Raw genomic sequence first — 15,032 nt, 5'->3', positions numbered from 1 at the left:
CCCATGGCAGGGGGGTTGGAACTGGGTGGCCTTGAAGGTTCCTTCCAAGCCAACCCATTCTGTGGTTCTGTGATCACTTTGGTCCTCACAAGCAGAGGAGGCAAAAGCTGTGGGAGCCTCAACCCACCCATGAGGAGAAACTCCTTTGGTGTTGAGGGTGCTGGAGCCCTGCAGCAGGCTGCCCAGAGGGGTTGTGGAGTCTCCTTCTGAGGAGACTTTCAAGACCCACCTGGATGTGTTCCTGGGTGATCCTGCTGCGGCAGGGGTTTGGACTCACCATCTCTGGAGGTCCCTTCCAACCCCTCCCATGCTATGTTATCATCCACCACCACCCCCAGGAATGGAGAGAGGTGGCAGGACTGGGGAGCTGGTGGGTGCTGCTTTTCCTCCTGACTCATCTGAACCCCAGTGTGGGGAGCTGGAATCCCCCTCCCCAGCTCTGCTGGGTGCAACTCATGGCTGGGGGCTGCTGCTCAGCCTTGGTGGGGAGGGTGGAGGAGGCTGTGCTGGGAAGCCAGGGTCTAAATGTGCAGAAGCTCAGGCTAGGGAGCTTCATGAAATTTAAATCAGGAGGCTTTATTTTTGGGGGGTGGGGGGAAAGAGGGGGAAAGTATTAACAAACTAAAGAGAGCTAATTACTGGAGATGGAGAAGGTTCACTCTGGAGCTGGGGATGACAGCAGTAAGTAGCTCCCATCAGGGCTCTCCCTGCTTGGGAGACAGAGAGCTTGGCCATCCACTGAGTTGTCAGAGATGATAAGGGGCTGCAATTTATAAATGGAGATGGGCTCTAATTGCAGAGATGCCTCCCAATCCTTCTGCAGCACTTGCCTGAACCCTGGTGTCACCCAGCAGGTTTGAAGTCTGCTCTCCACACTCATTACAGAGCTGCTGCCTTGGTAATGAAGTTTGCAACTCGTGGAACTTCATCTGGATACATTTTAGCTGCCCCCCAACACCCCCCAGATCTATTTCATGTTCATCTGCTAATAGGGAAGGAATTGGACCCTCAGTTCCTGGTGTGCTATTGCCAGCAGAGAAGGTTTAACTCCTCCACCCAAGAAGCAGAAACCACTCCATGGCTGAGCTCCACCTTGCAGCCCAGCTTGAGCACCACCAGCTCCAAGCCAATGAGCATAAGCCAGGAGCAAATCCACTCAAGGACATCTCAGCCGAGCCAGCAAGGTGACCTTGTGGCCCAGAAGGCCAATGGGCACCCGGGATGCATCAAGCAGAGCACGGTCAGCAGGTCAAAGGAGGTTGTCCTCCCCTTCCTCTGCCCTGGTGAGGCCACATCTGGAGTGCTGGGGCCAGCTCTGGGCTCCCCAGCTCAAGGACAGGGCTCTGCTGGGGAGGGTACAGCAAAGAGCTGCAAAGATGCTGAGGGCACTGAAGCATCTCTGATGGAGAAAGGCTGAGGGCCTTGGGGCGTCTTAGGCTGGAGAAGAGAAGACTCAGGGGAGACCTTCTTGCTCTCTCCAGCTCCCTGCAGGGAGGTTGTAGCCAGGAGGGGGGTTCTCTTCTCCCAGGCAAGCAGCACCAGAACAAGAGGACACAGTCTCAAGCTGTGCCAGGGGAGGTTCAGGCTGGAGGTGAGGAAGAAATTCTTCCCAGCAAGAGAGATTGGCCCTGGGGATGTGCTGCCCAGGGAGGTGGTGGGGTCCCCATCCCTGGAGGTGTTTAGGAAGAGCCTGGATGGGGTGCTTGGTGCCATGGTTGAGTTGATCAGATGGTGTTGGGTGATAGGTTGGACTGGATGATCTTTGAGGTCTTTTCCAACCTGGTTAATTTTATTTCTATTCCATTCCATTCCATTCCATTCCATTCCATTCCATCCCATCCTATCCTATCCTATCCTATCCTATCCTATCCTATCTTATCCTATTCTGTTCTACCCTATCCTATCCTATCCTATCCTATCCTCTCCTATCCTACCCTATCCTACCCTACCCTATCCTACCCTACCCTATCCTACCCTATCCCATCCTACCCTACCCCATCCTACCCTACCCCATCCTCTCCTACCCTCTCTCATCCTGCAGGGATCTGGGTGGCAGGTTAGGGGCCCTCTAGGGGGTGAGGGCTGTGTTGGTTTTTGGGGGGGAGGGGTCCTTTCTGTTTCCCCCCCTCCTTCCCTGTGCCATTGCTCGTCCCACCTCTCAGGTGCAATCCTGCTTCTGCCGAGCCGGGGCGGTGACTGTGCTGGCAGGAATCCTCTTCTCCCGAGCCCGGGGAAGGGCCCGTCCTGGTCTCCTAGTAACTGCAGCTGCCACATCCCTTTTGGACAATGGTGCATCCTTTGCAGGCTGCCTCCCTGCTCCCTGCTGCCTGCTCCTCTGCTTCCTTCAAACGGCGAACGGCTGAACCCTCCTCCAGACGAGCAACTTCCAGGCCGGGCTGGGTGGCGTTTGCTTGGTCTGTGCTGGCAGGAAGGATCTTTTGTGTCTCTCTCTCTCTCTGTGTGTGTTTGTGGCCCTCCCTTCCAGCAAAGGTGAACCCTCAGAGAAGAACCTTTCTGGGGAAGACACTTCAGTCAGCTAGCTCCTGGTTGTGTGTGTGTGTGGGGGGGGTTGTTTCCTCCCCTTCCTTCCTCCTTCCCTCCCTCCCTCCCTCCTCACAGCAGCTCTTGCTGCCTGTTATTTTCTGCCAGGGCTGCTCTCAAAGCATTTTCAACTTCTCCTGTCCTCGGAGTGGAAGTCCTCCCATTGATTGCTGCACTAAAAGGCTTTCTCTGCTCGATGTGCCTTGGAAGCAGCCCCTGTCTAGATGTGAAAGTGCATGCAGTGAAACTTTGCCAGCAGCCAGCAAACATCTCCCCAGGCTGGGGAGGGGGGGAGGAAGTTGAGCTGGGAAGGCTGAAGCATAAATCCTGCTCTGGGGTTAGCACCCACCTGGCAACTCTGCTGGGGGCTGAGGGGGGCTTGGGAGCTGGGCTGGTGCTCTGGATATGGGATTTGGTGGGGGGAAAGGAAGGACTGGGGAGAGGGTGATGCTTAGTTTGGTCTTCTCTGGAGGAGGGAATGGGTCCACCTAAGTAGGAGCCTGAAGTTGGGCTGTATGGGGAAGGGGAGGAGGTTGGGAATGACTATCGGTGGGGCAGAATGAGCTCACAGGCAGCAGCAGCCAAGCATTCATGGGGCCCTGGGGCAGCCTGCTCGAGTTGGAGGATGTCCCTGCTGACTGCTGGTGGGGGGGGTGGGTTGGACAAGATGCCCTCTGAGGGTCCAAGATGCCCTCTGAGGATCCCTTCCCACCCGATGCAATCTGTGACTCTGGAGGGAAAATCCAGGTCCCAGCGGACTCCAAAGCTGGACCCAAACACCCAGCTCCTAGCAGAGGTGAGCCCAGCTGCAGCTGAGCTTTGGGCAGAGCTCATGTGGCTCCTTCCCAACCCCCTGCAGCTGCTTTTCCTTCTCCCCCAAGGAGGCTGAGACTGCTCTCAGGAAAAACACTGGGCCTGCCTCGGTGCCACCGTGACAACTTTATTCTCTCTCTCAAGGACAGCGTTGGTGTGGGGATTGATGGGTGGGAGGGTGGGTGAGTGGTGGTGGGGGTTTTTTTCTCCCCTTGGAAGTAAATGAACTGCTCCAGTCAGAGCTCCACTCCACACATGGGCTGTGCACCTTCTCACCTGGAGCTGGGAGCGGCTGGGTGAGGGCAGGAGCAGGCACCGGGGAGCCGGCTGTGATCCGAAGCACGGCTGAGATGAAGGGGAGAGGCATGAATCACGGCGTGCCAGGGGAGAGCCATGAATCATGCATTGTGTCAGCAGGCTGGACAGCTTCCACCAGGACTTCTCTACCTGCCCAGCCACAGTTTGCAAGTCCCCAGACCCACCCCACCCCCCACCCCTCGTGTGATGGTGCCTGGTGCGAGCCGGGGGGAGGCGGCGCCTCGGGAAGGTCCTCCCCTGCCCTCCCCTGCTTCCATCCTGGCAGCTTTTGGCACCCCAACGGGGGAAAGCTCAGCCCCAGCTCCTGCTGCTGCAGGGCTTGGATGTGGGGTTGATCATGGGCAGCTGCCCACGGGCACCTGGCAGCCATGGGGAGCACATCAGATGCTTTCCTCCCCGCCCCTGAGGTCTTTCCCCTGGATCCAGGCTGCGTCACCCTGCCCCCAGAGCCCTCTCTGCCTGGCCACCGAGCTGGTGGGGGCCGCGTGGCCCTGGAGCCAGGCAAATCCATTATTGCATTGAGAAACACAAGTCCTGATTGTGGCTTTTTTGGCCCTGTTTGTCCTGGATCCTAACTGCAGCCCCCTCGCCCCTAAAGGCCACGGATCCAGGCCAGGCTTAGCGCTGCTGCTGCTGCCCCCCACAGCCTCAAATGCCTCCTCCTGCCATGGGAGTCCTTTGCTTTTTGGGGGTGGGGAGGAGGAGGGGGGAGAGCTGGCAAATCCTCCTCTGGTTTCTAGGGACCACAAACCCATCCCTCCCTCCCAACCCCCCCCCTCCCCACCCCCACCCTCCCCTTCTCCCTGTCACCAGGGCATCCTGCGAGGGGCTGAGCGCCTCATCCCGAGGGGTAGTAAGGGACATCGCTGTGGTAGTTGTAGTCAGGGCACACTTTCTGCACCAGCCTGTAGTCTGTGCTGTAGAAGGTGATGTAGATGCAGATGACTTTGAAAGGCTTGGAGCAGACCCAGGAGACGTGGCTCTGGGTGTGCTCGTGGTAGCAGGTCTTGGAGGGGTCGTAGGTGCAGAGCGTGGTCTTCTTGGCCCGGTCGACCTTCTCGTGCTCCACCCTGCAGTTGAAGATCTTGGACTCTTTGGCCTCAATGAAGATCTGCTGCTCCAGGTCAAACTCCACTGCCTTGGTCGGGGGGACGAGGCTGACCGAGATGTTGCCCTGCCCGGTGGAGTTGTGGCGGAAGAAGACGTTGACGGTGCCGTTGCCGTGGTCGACCACCTTGCCGGTGATCAGCAGGTTCAGCTTCACTGTCTTGATGTTGGAGTAGAAATCTCCCCAGCCAAAGACCTTCCTCAGCTTGCCCGAAGCCAGCCCCAAGTCCCTCTGTCCTCTGGGCTGCAGAGGGGGATCCCTCTGGGACAGGTGGTCCAGGAGGTCCCATAGCTCCCGCGAGCTGGAGCTCACCAGCTCCAGGAGGGTCAGGTTCTGGGCTAGGCTTGGGGTGAAGAGGGACCTGAGAGAGGGCAGCCCTCTGGCCTTCTGTGCTCCAGCTCTCTCCTGGCTCTTGGGCTCCCTTTGCTCCACACCTTTCCCTGCCTCTTCTTGGCCACAGATGACCTGTGGTGGAAAGTGAGAGATGGGTGCTGGGTGCCTGGACCCCCCCAGAGTCCCCCTGCTTCCCCAGACCTGACCCAGCTGTCCTCCTTCCCATCCTTCCCTTCCTTATCTCCCTCTCCCCCCTGCTTCTCTCCACGGTTCCTATTTCCCTTCTGCCAGCAATCCTCTCCTGCTCTGCCTGGGAGCTGGGACAGGAGCACTGTGCTCGTTGCTGCTGCAGCCTGCCACCTCTTCCAGGGCAGAGCACTGCCCCCCGAGGGATCTCTTGTGGGGAGAGGCTGCTCTGGAGGAGGACACACACCTGGGATGAGGCTGCCCCACCTCGTGGCCTCCCCACCGGCAGCATCATCCCATGGAGCCCTCTTCTGACCTCCAGACTGTGCCATGGTCCAGTGGAGAGACAGAGCTGGGAGCAGGAGGGGACAGCACAGCACCATGTGAGCCCTCACCTGAGGAGATGTCCTTCACCTCTCACAGCCCTGCTCGGGCTCCTCCACGAACTCTGCTCCTGCTGGCATTTGGGGGGGGGGGGCGGGGGCAAAGGGGGGCTCTGCCAGCTGGGCACCCCAAAATAAGCACAGAAGGAGCTGGGCAAGCTGCTGGGGGTAGGGGGCTGTGAGTAGCCAGCAGCTTGGGATGGTGCCCGGGGCGGAGGTGGATGCTGCAGCCCCACTGCCTTGGGGTGAGGAGGGCTCAGCTGGGCAGTGGGGGGAAGATGGGGAGGGAGTGGAGCTTGGCCTGGAGCTCAGCACCCCCAGCAGCTACACCAGGACTGCTCTGCTGCTTTGAGGTGGGGAGGGGGCCGCAGCTTTCTGCGGGTGAGCAGGAGGTACCTCCAGCCCCCCTCCCCACCTCCCCCCCTCCCCTGCCCTCTGCTCACCTGCTGCAAAATAGCAGAAGTTTTGGGACGCTCGTTCGGTTGCGGGGGGGGGGAGGAAATGGAGCCGGGGGAGGGATAAATCCATGTGGGAAATATTCCTGGGGGGGGGGGTTGAGGGGGGGGAGAATCACCCCTCTCGGTCCCTTTGGCAGCACGACCCCTCCAGCCCCTCTTCCCCCCCTTCCCCATCCCCGCTGCTCACCAGCAGCGAGATGCTCCCCTGGAGCAGGAGGACGATGCAGCTCCGAGGCAGATTCATCTTCCAGCCGCTGCCGCCTGCCGTCGCCGTCCTCTCCGATTTCCAGAGCCCTCCGCTGGCTTTCGGGGCTTGGGTTGCTTCGGGCTGGGTTTTTTGGTTGGTTTTGGGTGTTGGGGTTTTTTTTTTCCCCCTTTCCCTCCCTTCTTTTCAAGGCAGGGACGTCAGCGAGGGGCAGGGGGTGTCCCCCTTTATAAGCCAGTTCCTAGGCACCCCCCCCCTAGCCCATCGTGGCTCCGGCAGCTCCCACCCCGCTGTGCCGGACCCGCTTCACCTGCTGCCGCTGCTGCTCCTGCCATGCTGCCTGCTCCTCTCCCTCTGCCTGCCTGCTGCTCCCCCTCTGCCTGCCTGCTCCTCTCCCTCTGCCTGCCTGCTGCTCTCCCTCTGCCTGCCTGCTCCTCTCCCTCTGCCTGCCTGCTGCTCTCTCTCTGCCTGCCTGCTCCTCTGGACCTGCTCTTCCCTGCCTGCTCCTCCCTGCCTCTCCCTCTGCTTGCTCTCTTCTGCTTGCTCCCTTCTGCCTGCTCCTCCCTGCCTGTCCCCTGCTTCCCTCTGCCTGCTTGGCTGCCTGCCCCTCTGCTCCCTCCTCTATTTACCCTCTGCCCCCTCCCCTGCCTACCCCTCTGCTCCCTCCTCTATTTATCCCCCTGCCTGCCTCTCTGCTCCCTCCTCTATTTACCCTCTGCCCCCTCCCCTGCCTGCCTCTCTGCTCCCTCCTCTATTTATCCCTCTGCCCCCTCCCCTGCCTGCCCCTCTGCTCCCTCCTCTATTTACCCTCTGCCCCCTCCCCTGCCTGCCTCTCTGCTCCCTCCTCTATTTATCCCTCTGCCCCCTCCCCTGCCTGCCCCTCTGCTCCCTCCTCTATTTATCCCCCTGCCTGCCCCTCTGCTCCCTCCTCTATTTACCCCTCTGCCCCCTCCCCTGCCTGTCCCCTGCCTGCTCCTGCCCTGCCATGGGCCCTTCCAGCGGGCAGTGGAGCCTGGATGAGCAGCCTGGGCTAGTGGGAGGTGTCCCTGCCCATGGCAGGGGGCTTGGAACTGGGTGATCTTCAAGGTCTCTTCCAACCCAAACCACTCCATGGTTGTTCCCCCATCCCATCTCTACAGTTATGCTGCTGGGGAGGAAGAGAGGAACTGGGCTGGAGTGTCTGTGCCCTTCAGGAGGTGATGGATGAGGTGAGGGGAGACCCTTTGGGTTTGTTGGGGAGGTTGAATTTGTGTTCCTCTGAGAGTGGCTCCTGCAGAGATGCTTCCTTCCCCAGCCCAGGGCCCTGTGGCTGTGCAGTCTCCTTCCTCTCCCCACCCTTAGAATCACTAAACCCAGAGAGATCTGGTTAAGAGTTCCAGGCCCTTCTGATGCTGGGGGCTTTGTGTGGCCCCTTCTACCTGCTCAGAATTGATGTGGGGGATCCTGGAGGATCTGGCACCTCCTTTGCCAAGGGGCACAGGCTGGGTGGGAGGTTTGGTTGGATTCATTTGTGGGGGGTCGTGTGTGGGCATGCTGGGGGAAGCCTGGGCAAGAGCATTCTCCCCCCTCCCTTCCACACAGCAGGGGCAGAAGGTGAGGGACTGACTGGAGCTGTGTGGTTTCACTGCTCCTCTTCAACTTTGAGGAGTCACAAGAGGACCAAGGAAATGCAGATCCAATCCCCCCCAAGCCAGGCTGCTGTATGAGCCCAGCAGTAAAAGGATGACAGGCAGCACTGGGCTCAAGAAGAAAGAGAAGGCAGCAGTCTGGTGGGACAGAGAGCCCTGAGCATGGTGGGGTTCTGTCCCACCACAGGCAGCAGCTGCTCCTCTCCCATCTTTCAGCAGGAGAAGGTGCAGCACCCAGGAGTCATGCAGCAGGGACAAGGCTAGAATGAAACCTGAGGCTTCACAGCATCAGAGAGCCACTTGGGGTGGAAAAGCCCTCGAAGATCACCCAGTCCAAGCATTGCCTAACTCTGCTGAGGCTGCTGCTGAACCATGGCCCTCAGCACCACATCTCTGTGGCTCTGAAACACCTCCAGGGGTGGGGATTCAACCCATGGCCCTCCCTGGGGAGCCTGTCCCAGGCTTTGAGACTCCTTTCAGTCAAGGAGCTGCTTCTAATATCCAATATTGTCATATCCAAGAGTCTGCTGCCTAACATTTTCTCACCCTGCAGCAGAGGATTCCTCTTCTTTCCATCACTTCACCTTCCTCCCTGCAGCCTTTTCCATGTCCCCCCTCCCCACCTCTTCCTGGGCTGCTTTGGGGAGCCAGCTCTTGCAGCCAGGCTAAAGATGGAACAAACCATGGGGGGAAGGAGCAGGTTGTGAGCTGCAGGCTGCTGGTGCCCAGTGCCCTGCTAGCAATCCCATCTGCACAGCAAACTGGTCCAGCTTTTTTTTTGCCTGTGCTTGTGGTGCAGGGAGCTGGGCAGGGAGGTTTTGCTCCTCCAGTTCTGGGGAGGGGAGGAAGGTGGATGCCAAATGTGTTGCCTGCTGCCTGCCCGCAGCTCTGCCTTGGCACCTTCTGGGTTCGGTGGGAGCTGGATCAGGTCGGAAAGGCCACCTGGGAGTGATGCCACGGGAGATACCTGAGGCTTGAACCACTTTTGGCTTGCTGTTGAGTGACTTGCCTGGTGTTGATGGCCCTTAGCCCCCCCTTGGAGTGGTGGCATTCAGGGGCACAGGAGGACAAGACACCTCCTTAATGCCAAGAGAGGGCGAGGGCAGCCCTGCGAGCCCGGTTCCCCCCCAACCAACCTGCAGTGAAGGCAGCAAAGGAGTGACAAATCCCTCAAAAGGCAGGGCAAAAAGGAGCTTCCTGGGAGGCAGGGTTAAACTCCAGAGTATTCATCCAACAGCAACGCTGCAAGGACCCCGGGGGCTCCTAAAAGCAGAGGGAGCGCAGCGCTGGAGGAGATACGACGGCACCAAGGCTGTGCCGGCCCCTGCTGGGGGCTGGGTACCTTTCATAGGCCTCCAACTCCTCTGGTTTCCATAAAAGATCTCCATAAAACATCCCAGTGCCTGCCCCACTGCCTGCTCTGCCATCCCTCCAGCCCTGCACCCCCTGCACAGCCTCCCCAGAGCTGCCTGCACCCTGCGGGCTGGGGTCCGCAGCACTGCTGCTGCGTGCCTGGGGGGAGGCTGGGGGGAGAGGCATCAGGGAGGTGGGAAAAGGCCTCAGAGGGCATCAAGTCCAACTTGTCACCCAAGACATCGTGGCTACTAAAGCATGGCACCAAGTCAAGCTCTTCCCTTCAGCATCAGGTGACAGAAGGAGAGGAAGTGGAGAGAAGAGAAGAGAAGAGAAGAGAAGAGAAGAGAAGAGAAGAGAAGAGAAGAGAAGAGAAGAGAAGAGAAGAGAAGAGAAGAGAAGAGAAGAGAAGAGAAGAGAAGAGAAGAGAAGAGAAGAGAAGAGAAGAGAAGAGAAGAGAAGAGAAGAGAAGAGGAGAGAAGAGAAGAGGAGAGGAGAGGAGGAAGGACAGGATAGGTTAGGATAGGATAGGATAGGATAGGATAGGATAGGATAGGATAGGATAGGATAGGATAGGATAGGATAGGATAGGGCAGAATTAACCAGGTTGGAAAAGACCTTTGAGATCACCAAGTCCAACCTATCACCCAGCACCATCTGATCAACTCAACCATGGCACCAAGGGCCTCATCCAGGCTCTGCCTAAACACCTCCAGGGATGGGGACTCCACCACCTCCCTGGGCAGCACATCCCATGGCCAATGTCTCTTGCTGGGAAGAATTTCTTCCTCACCTCCAGCCTGAACCTCCCCTGGCACAGCTTGAGACTGTGTCCTCTTGTTCTGGTGCTGGGTGCCTGGCAGAAGAGCCCAACCCCCACCTGGCTCCAACCTCCCTGCAGGGAGTTGCAGAGAGCAAGAAGGTCTCCCCTGAGCCTCCTCTTCTGCAGGCTAAGCAACCCCAGCTCCCTCAGCCTCTCCTCCCAGGGCTGTGCTACAGACCCCTCCCCAGCTTTCTTGCCCTTCTCTGGGCACCTTCAAGTCTCTCAATGTCCTTCTTGAATTGAGGAGCCCAGAGCTGGACACAGGACTCCAGGTGTGGCCTAAGCAGTGCTGAGCAGAGGGGCAGAAGAGGTTTAGGTTGGCCATGAGGAACAATTTCTTCCCTGCAAGAGTGGTCAGGGCTTGGCCCAGGCTGCCCAGGCAGGTGATGGAGCTCCCATCCGTGGGAAACCTGTGGCCGTGGCACTTGGGGCCAGGGTTTGGTGGCCATGGTTGGGCTGCTGCTTGGACTGGATGACCTTGGAGGTCTTTTCCAACCAGGACAATCATTCTGTGCCTGCCAGGCTGCTTCTGGGAGGTGAGATACTTCGGGGGGAGCAGCTCTGTGGCTCCAGGTCTGCTCCTCGTGCCTCGGCGAGGCTAAGCTGCGGTCAGCGCCGCTGGGGACGAGGAGGGAGAAGAAGGGATAAAAACGATTCAGTGCCACCCCCTGGCTTTCCTGGGGCTTGGAGGGAGCTGGGGGCTGGGGTGGCATGAAGAAGGACTGATTTAGGAGCTGCTCCAGCTCCTCTTGTGCTGCGATGGCTCCCTCTGGAGCTACTTCACTAGCCCAAGCGTGGGGCTGATGCCTCCACCTGCCTGCGGTGGTGCTGAGGATGCCTCCTCCAGGCCAGCCCAGGGCCATGTCCCAGCCTGTTGGCCCACCCAAAGGGGGTCTGCTCAGTAAAAAACAGGCTTGCTGTTAGGAAACAAACCCCTCCAGCTTTATCCTGGCTCAGCATTTAGGGAGAAGTTTCCTTTTGTACAGCAGTGGAAACCCTCCTGGTGCTTCCCGTTCAGGAGAGGCTGGGCTGGGAGGAGGGGGTGGGAAGGTTGGTTGCTGCTTCCTGCACATCTAGAGGGGAGCCTTGTCCCTGCTGTTTGGTTGTTGTTGGGTTTGGGGGTGGGTTTTAATCCCCTCAGGAGGATGCCAGGCCAGGATGGTGCCTGGAAGGAGCATCCCAGCCTCTTGCTGGGCAGCTGTTGAGGCTGGGGGCTTTGATGCCAAGGTTTTCACTGCAGCTTTGCTCAGCTGCTCCCAGGCTGCATCTCCAGCTGGTGGGTGCCAAAGGGGCTTTGCATGGAAGCCTGGGACCATCTCAGCTGGAAAAGTCCCTTTAAGGCTGCCCAGGGAGGTGGTTCAAGCCTCATCCCTGGAGCTTTTGAAGGCCAGGCTGGACGTGGCTGTGAGCAACCTGCTCTGGTGTGAGGTGTCCCTGCCCATGTGTGTGACCATCAGAGCCAACCATCCTCTAGCTCCACAGCCCTTGCAAGTGTACTCTGCTGGGTTTGGCCACTGAAGGAAGATCCTCACTGTCTTTGGGTGGGCTTCTCCCAGCTGGGCTCAGGCACACTCCTGGGGAGCAGTGAGGGGCTGTGAGGGCTCCCACCGCTCCAGCTGGGGCTCCAGGGGCTGCTGCAAACGCAGACACTCAGATTGTGCTCGTTTCCAGACCCTCTAGGGCTTGGGGAAACTTCTGTCCCAAGGTCTAGGAGGTGCAGCTCTCTGGGAGGGATCTTCTCACCACTGCAGGGAGCAGGGGCTGGACTGGGAGGGGGGACAGAGGATGCAGCCCCTGGCTCTATGCACATCCCAGCCAGGGGAAGCAACTCGGCGAGCAGCTGAGGTTGGTTTTGGAGGTGATCTGTCTGCAGGTTGAAGTGGGGGAAGCCGAGGAGGTGCTGCTCAGCCCAGCTGCGAGTTTCTTTTCCTGGGTTTCTATTGCCCTCTAGTGGGATTTTGTGCCGGGAAGATGGGCTCGAACTGGGGAGGGGGGGCTGGGATGTGGCGGGGTGGGGTAGGGGATGCTCAGCTCTGCCTGATTCCGGAGGCTTCACAGGATGCTGAGCGCCAGGAGGGAGTGAAGTGGGGAGGGGAGAGGCTCTGGCAGGCACCTCCAGCTTCCCCCAGTAGCTTTCTATCAACGCGGGGGGGTGGTCTTCACTTGGGATGCTTTTCTTTGCCATGGGAGCATCATCATCATCATCCTCAGCAGAATTAAGGCCAGGAGGAGACTAGAAAGATTAAAACGAGAGGAAGTGGGGAGAAGGCCAGAAAAGTGGAGCATATTTTTAGGCAGAAAGGTTGCAGTGACCTGGGATGCAGCCATGTGATGGAGGAGGAGGAGGAGGAGGAGATGCTGGCTGTGGGCAGCAGGCAGGAACAGCAAGGAGGAAGGCTTGTGATTATCTGAGGCAGAGAGTAATATGCCCTGATAGATATATAACTAAATCATGGAATCACAGGCTTGTTTGGCTTGGAGAAGACCTCTGGGATCATTGAGTCCAACCCCTCCCTCCCCCAACCCCCTCCCCAAAGTCAGCACCAGCTGGGCTGCTTTAAAGGTGCCCAGAAGGGTGGCAAGGGGATGGTGGCAGCTCCAATGTCAGCATGCAAGAGGCCTTTCTTAGCTGGAGGATTGTGCTCAGCAGGACAGAAACCCACCCCTCAGATCACCACCTTTACCTCATGAAGTGAGAGAAGCCCTGCAGGATGCCCAGAGGGTGGTAGCTGAGGTCTAAAAGCAGGGAGAGGGCAAATGGCACACAAGAGAAAGTGCAGCCTGAGCTCTGCCCTTAGGGAGAGAGCTGCTGGAGGGGGCCCAGAGACTTCTGCAGGATGCCAGGCAGATGGTTTAGAAGCTCCCCCCCAAAAGGAAAGGGTTTGGTCCTCCCATGGCATGGAGGGGAAGGTGTTTGAGAGGTTCCCCCCCAAAAGGAAAGGGTTTGGTCCTCCCATGCCATGGAGGGGAAGGGATTTGAGAGGTTCCCCCCAAAAAGGAAAGGATTTGGTCCTCCTATGGCATGGAGGTGAAGGGATTTGAGAGGCTCCCCACCAAAAGGAAAGGGTTTGGTCCTCCCCTGGCATGGAGGGGAAGGGATTTGAGAGGTTCCCCCCAAAAAGGAAAGGATTTGGTCCTCCTATGGCATGGAGGTGAAGGGATTTGAGAGGTTCCCCCCCAAAGGAAAGGGTTTGGTCCTCCCATGCCACGGAGGGGGAGTGATGCAGCGTGGTGGAGCTGCCTGGTGGGTCTGCTGGCCCCACAAACACACGGTGCTGCTCTTGCCAAGCTGGAGCAGCTGCTTGTAAAGCTGTCAAAGCTGTGAGTGCCAAAGACCAAAGCAGAGGAGGAGAGTGGGGGAAAAAAAAGCCCCAACCTGAAAGGGAATAAGCTCCAGGAGAGACAGCAAAGCTCAGGAGGTCAGGGAGCTGGCTCATGCAGAGGCTCAGAAGGAGCAAGGGAGCATAGCAGGAGTAGGAACCCAAGCCTTCAAATGCCTGACAGCTGTGAGAGGAAAGGGGATCATTAATTCAGGTGTTGATTAAGAGGGATCTGCAGCCTGAGCTGCTCTGTGTCCCCTGATGCAGCCCCTTTCCCCCCTTGCACTCCCTGTGGGAGAGAGCTTTGCCATCCCCATTCTCATTTCACAGCCCAGCAGCCCAAGGTTATTCCACCACAGCGGCGAGAGCTCGGCTCGGCTCGGCTCTGCTGAGCCACGCTCCAGTGCTCTGCCTCCTGCCTCCTCTCCAGGAGCTGCTGGATGTTCTCTGCCTTCCTCAGCTGGGCTGAGCTGCAGAAACGTGCTCCCAGTGCAGAGGGAGCAGGTGGATGCTGTTGGCACCCAGGAGCGTCTGAAACGTGGCTCGTTCAGCCTCTGCTCTCCCAGAGCCTTGCCTTGCACTGCTTAAGCACTTGGCAGGGCTGGCTTAAGGGCTGGGCTTGGTGATCTCCGAGGTCCTTTCCAACCCAAACAATCCTGTGGTCTGTGATCAGCAGGTAGCAAGAGATTCCCCCAAGCTGTTGAAGAGAGAGAGCTCCCAGACCGCTCTAAGTCCCTGAAAGGAGGTTTGGAGGGAGGTTGGGGCTTGGTCTCTTCTCCCAGGGAAGAGGAGGAAATGGCCCCAGGCTGCACCAGGTTCATGCTGGACCTCAGAAGAAACTTCTTCACTAAAAGGGCTCTCAGGACTGGCACAGGCTGCCCAGGGAGGTGGTTGAATCCCTGGAGGTGTTTCAAAGAGGCAGAGATGTGCTGCTGAGGGCTTTGGTTCAGCCTTGGTAGAGTAAGAGTTGGGCTTGAAGGTCCTCCCCAAGCAAAATGATCCCGTGGGAAGCAGGAGGGTGGCCGGGGGAGGTTGTGCCTTCGCAGGCAGACAGAGGAGGCTGTGAGCAGGGGACTTCTGCTGCGGGACTGCAGAGGGTAGCAGGGAGCTGCTTTGGGCACCTCCCAGTTTCTGGGTGCGGCCAGCAGGGCAAGGGCAGCAACCCCCAAACCCTGCTGGGGCTGGGAGTGATGGATGCTGCCCCAAACCCCCCTGCCCAGAGCCAAGCCCTGCTGGAGGGATGTTCGGAGCCACGAGCAGCCCCTTTTGGGGGTAGAACACGGGGTCGGGGTGGGTTTGGGGTTGTGTTTTTTTTTGCTGGAAGGAAGGCTTTAATGCGACCTGCAAATCCTCCCTGAGGAGCGCAGAGTGCGTGCAGGCAGCTGCTGCAACACCCCAGCGCTCAAGGGAAAGCTAAGTGCCGCCTGCCGAGGCGCTGCAGGACGGCTCCCACCTCCTCCCTCCCTCCCTCCTTCCTTCCTCCCTTCGGAGCAGGACGAGAGATTAACAGCTCCTTTCTGCTGGGCTCAGCAAAGAGCGGTGCCATCGGGTTTTCCAGGGCCG

The 15,032-nt window shown here is 58.7% G+C and overlaps 1 protein-coding gene across 1 annotated transcript; it reads right to left on the bottom strand.

Moving 5' to 3' along the window:
- Positions 1-4,510: 4,510 nt before the first annotated feature.
- NXPH3 (neurexophilin 3) lies at positions 4,511-6,388 on the bottom strand. The gene is made up of 2 exons (XM_054176938.1): positions 6,328-6,388; positions 4,511-5,245 (listed from the first exon to the last, which is right to left on the bottom strand). The coding sequence occupies exons 1-2, from the start codon at positions 6,382-6,384 to the stop codon at positions 4,511-4,513; spliced, it is 792 nt and encodes a 263-aa protein (XP_054032913.1). The 5' UTR covers positions 6,385-6,388.
- Between the last annotated feature and the right edge of the window lie 8,644 nt (positions 6,389-15,032).

The sequence above is a fragment of the Dryobates pubescens genome, chromosome 36 (assembly GCF_014839835.1).
Source record: "Dryobates pubescens isolate bDryPub1 chromosome 36, bDryPub1.pri, whole genome shotgun sequence".
NCBI classification, from domain to species: Eukaryota; Metazoa; Chordata; class Aves; order Piciformes; family Picidae; genus Dryobates; species Dryobates pubescens.
Note: the sequence above shows the minus strand (reverse complement) of the source record. Positions and strands in the feature narration are given on the sequence as shown.

Coding starts and splice junctions, on each gene's coding strand:
- NXPH3 (XM_054176938.1), bottom strand. CDS start 6,384: ATGAATCTGCCTCGGAGCTGCATCGTCCTCCTGCTCCAGGGGAGCATC. Junction 5,246..6,327: donor AGGGGAGCATCTCGCTGCTG/GTGAGCAGCGGG, acceptor TTTCCACCACAG/GTCATCTGTGGCCAAGAAGA.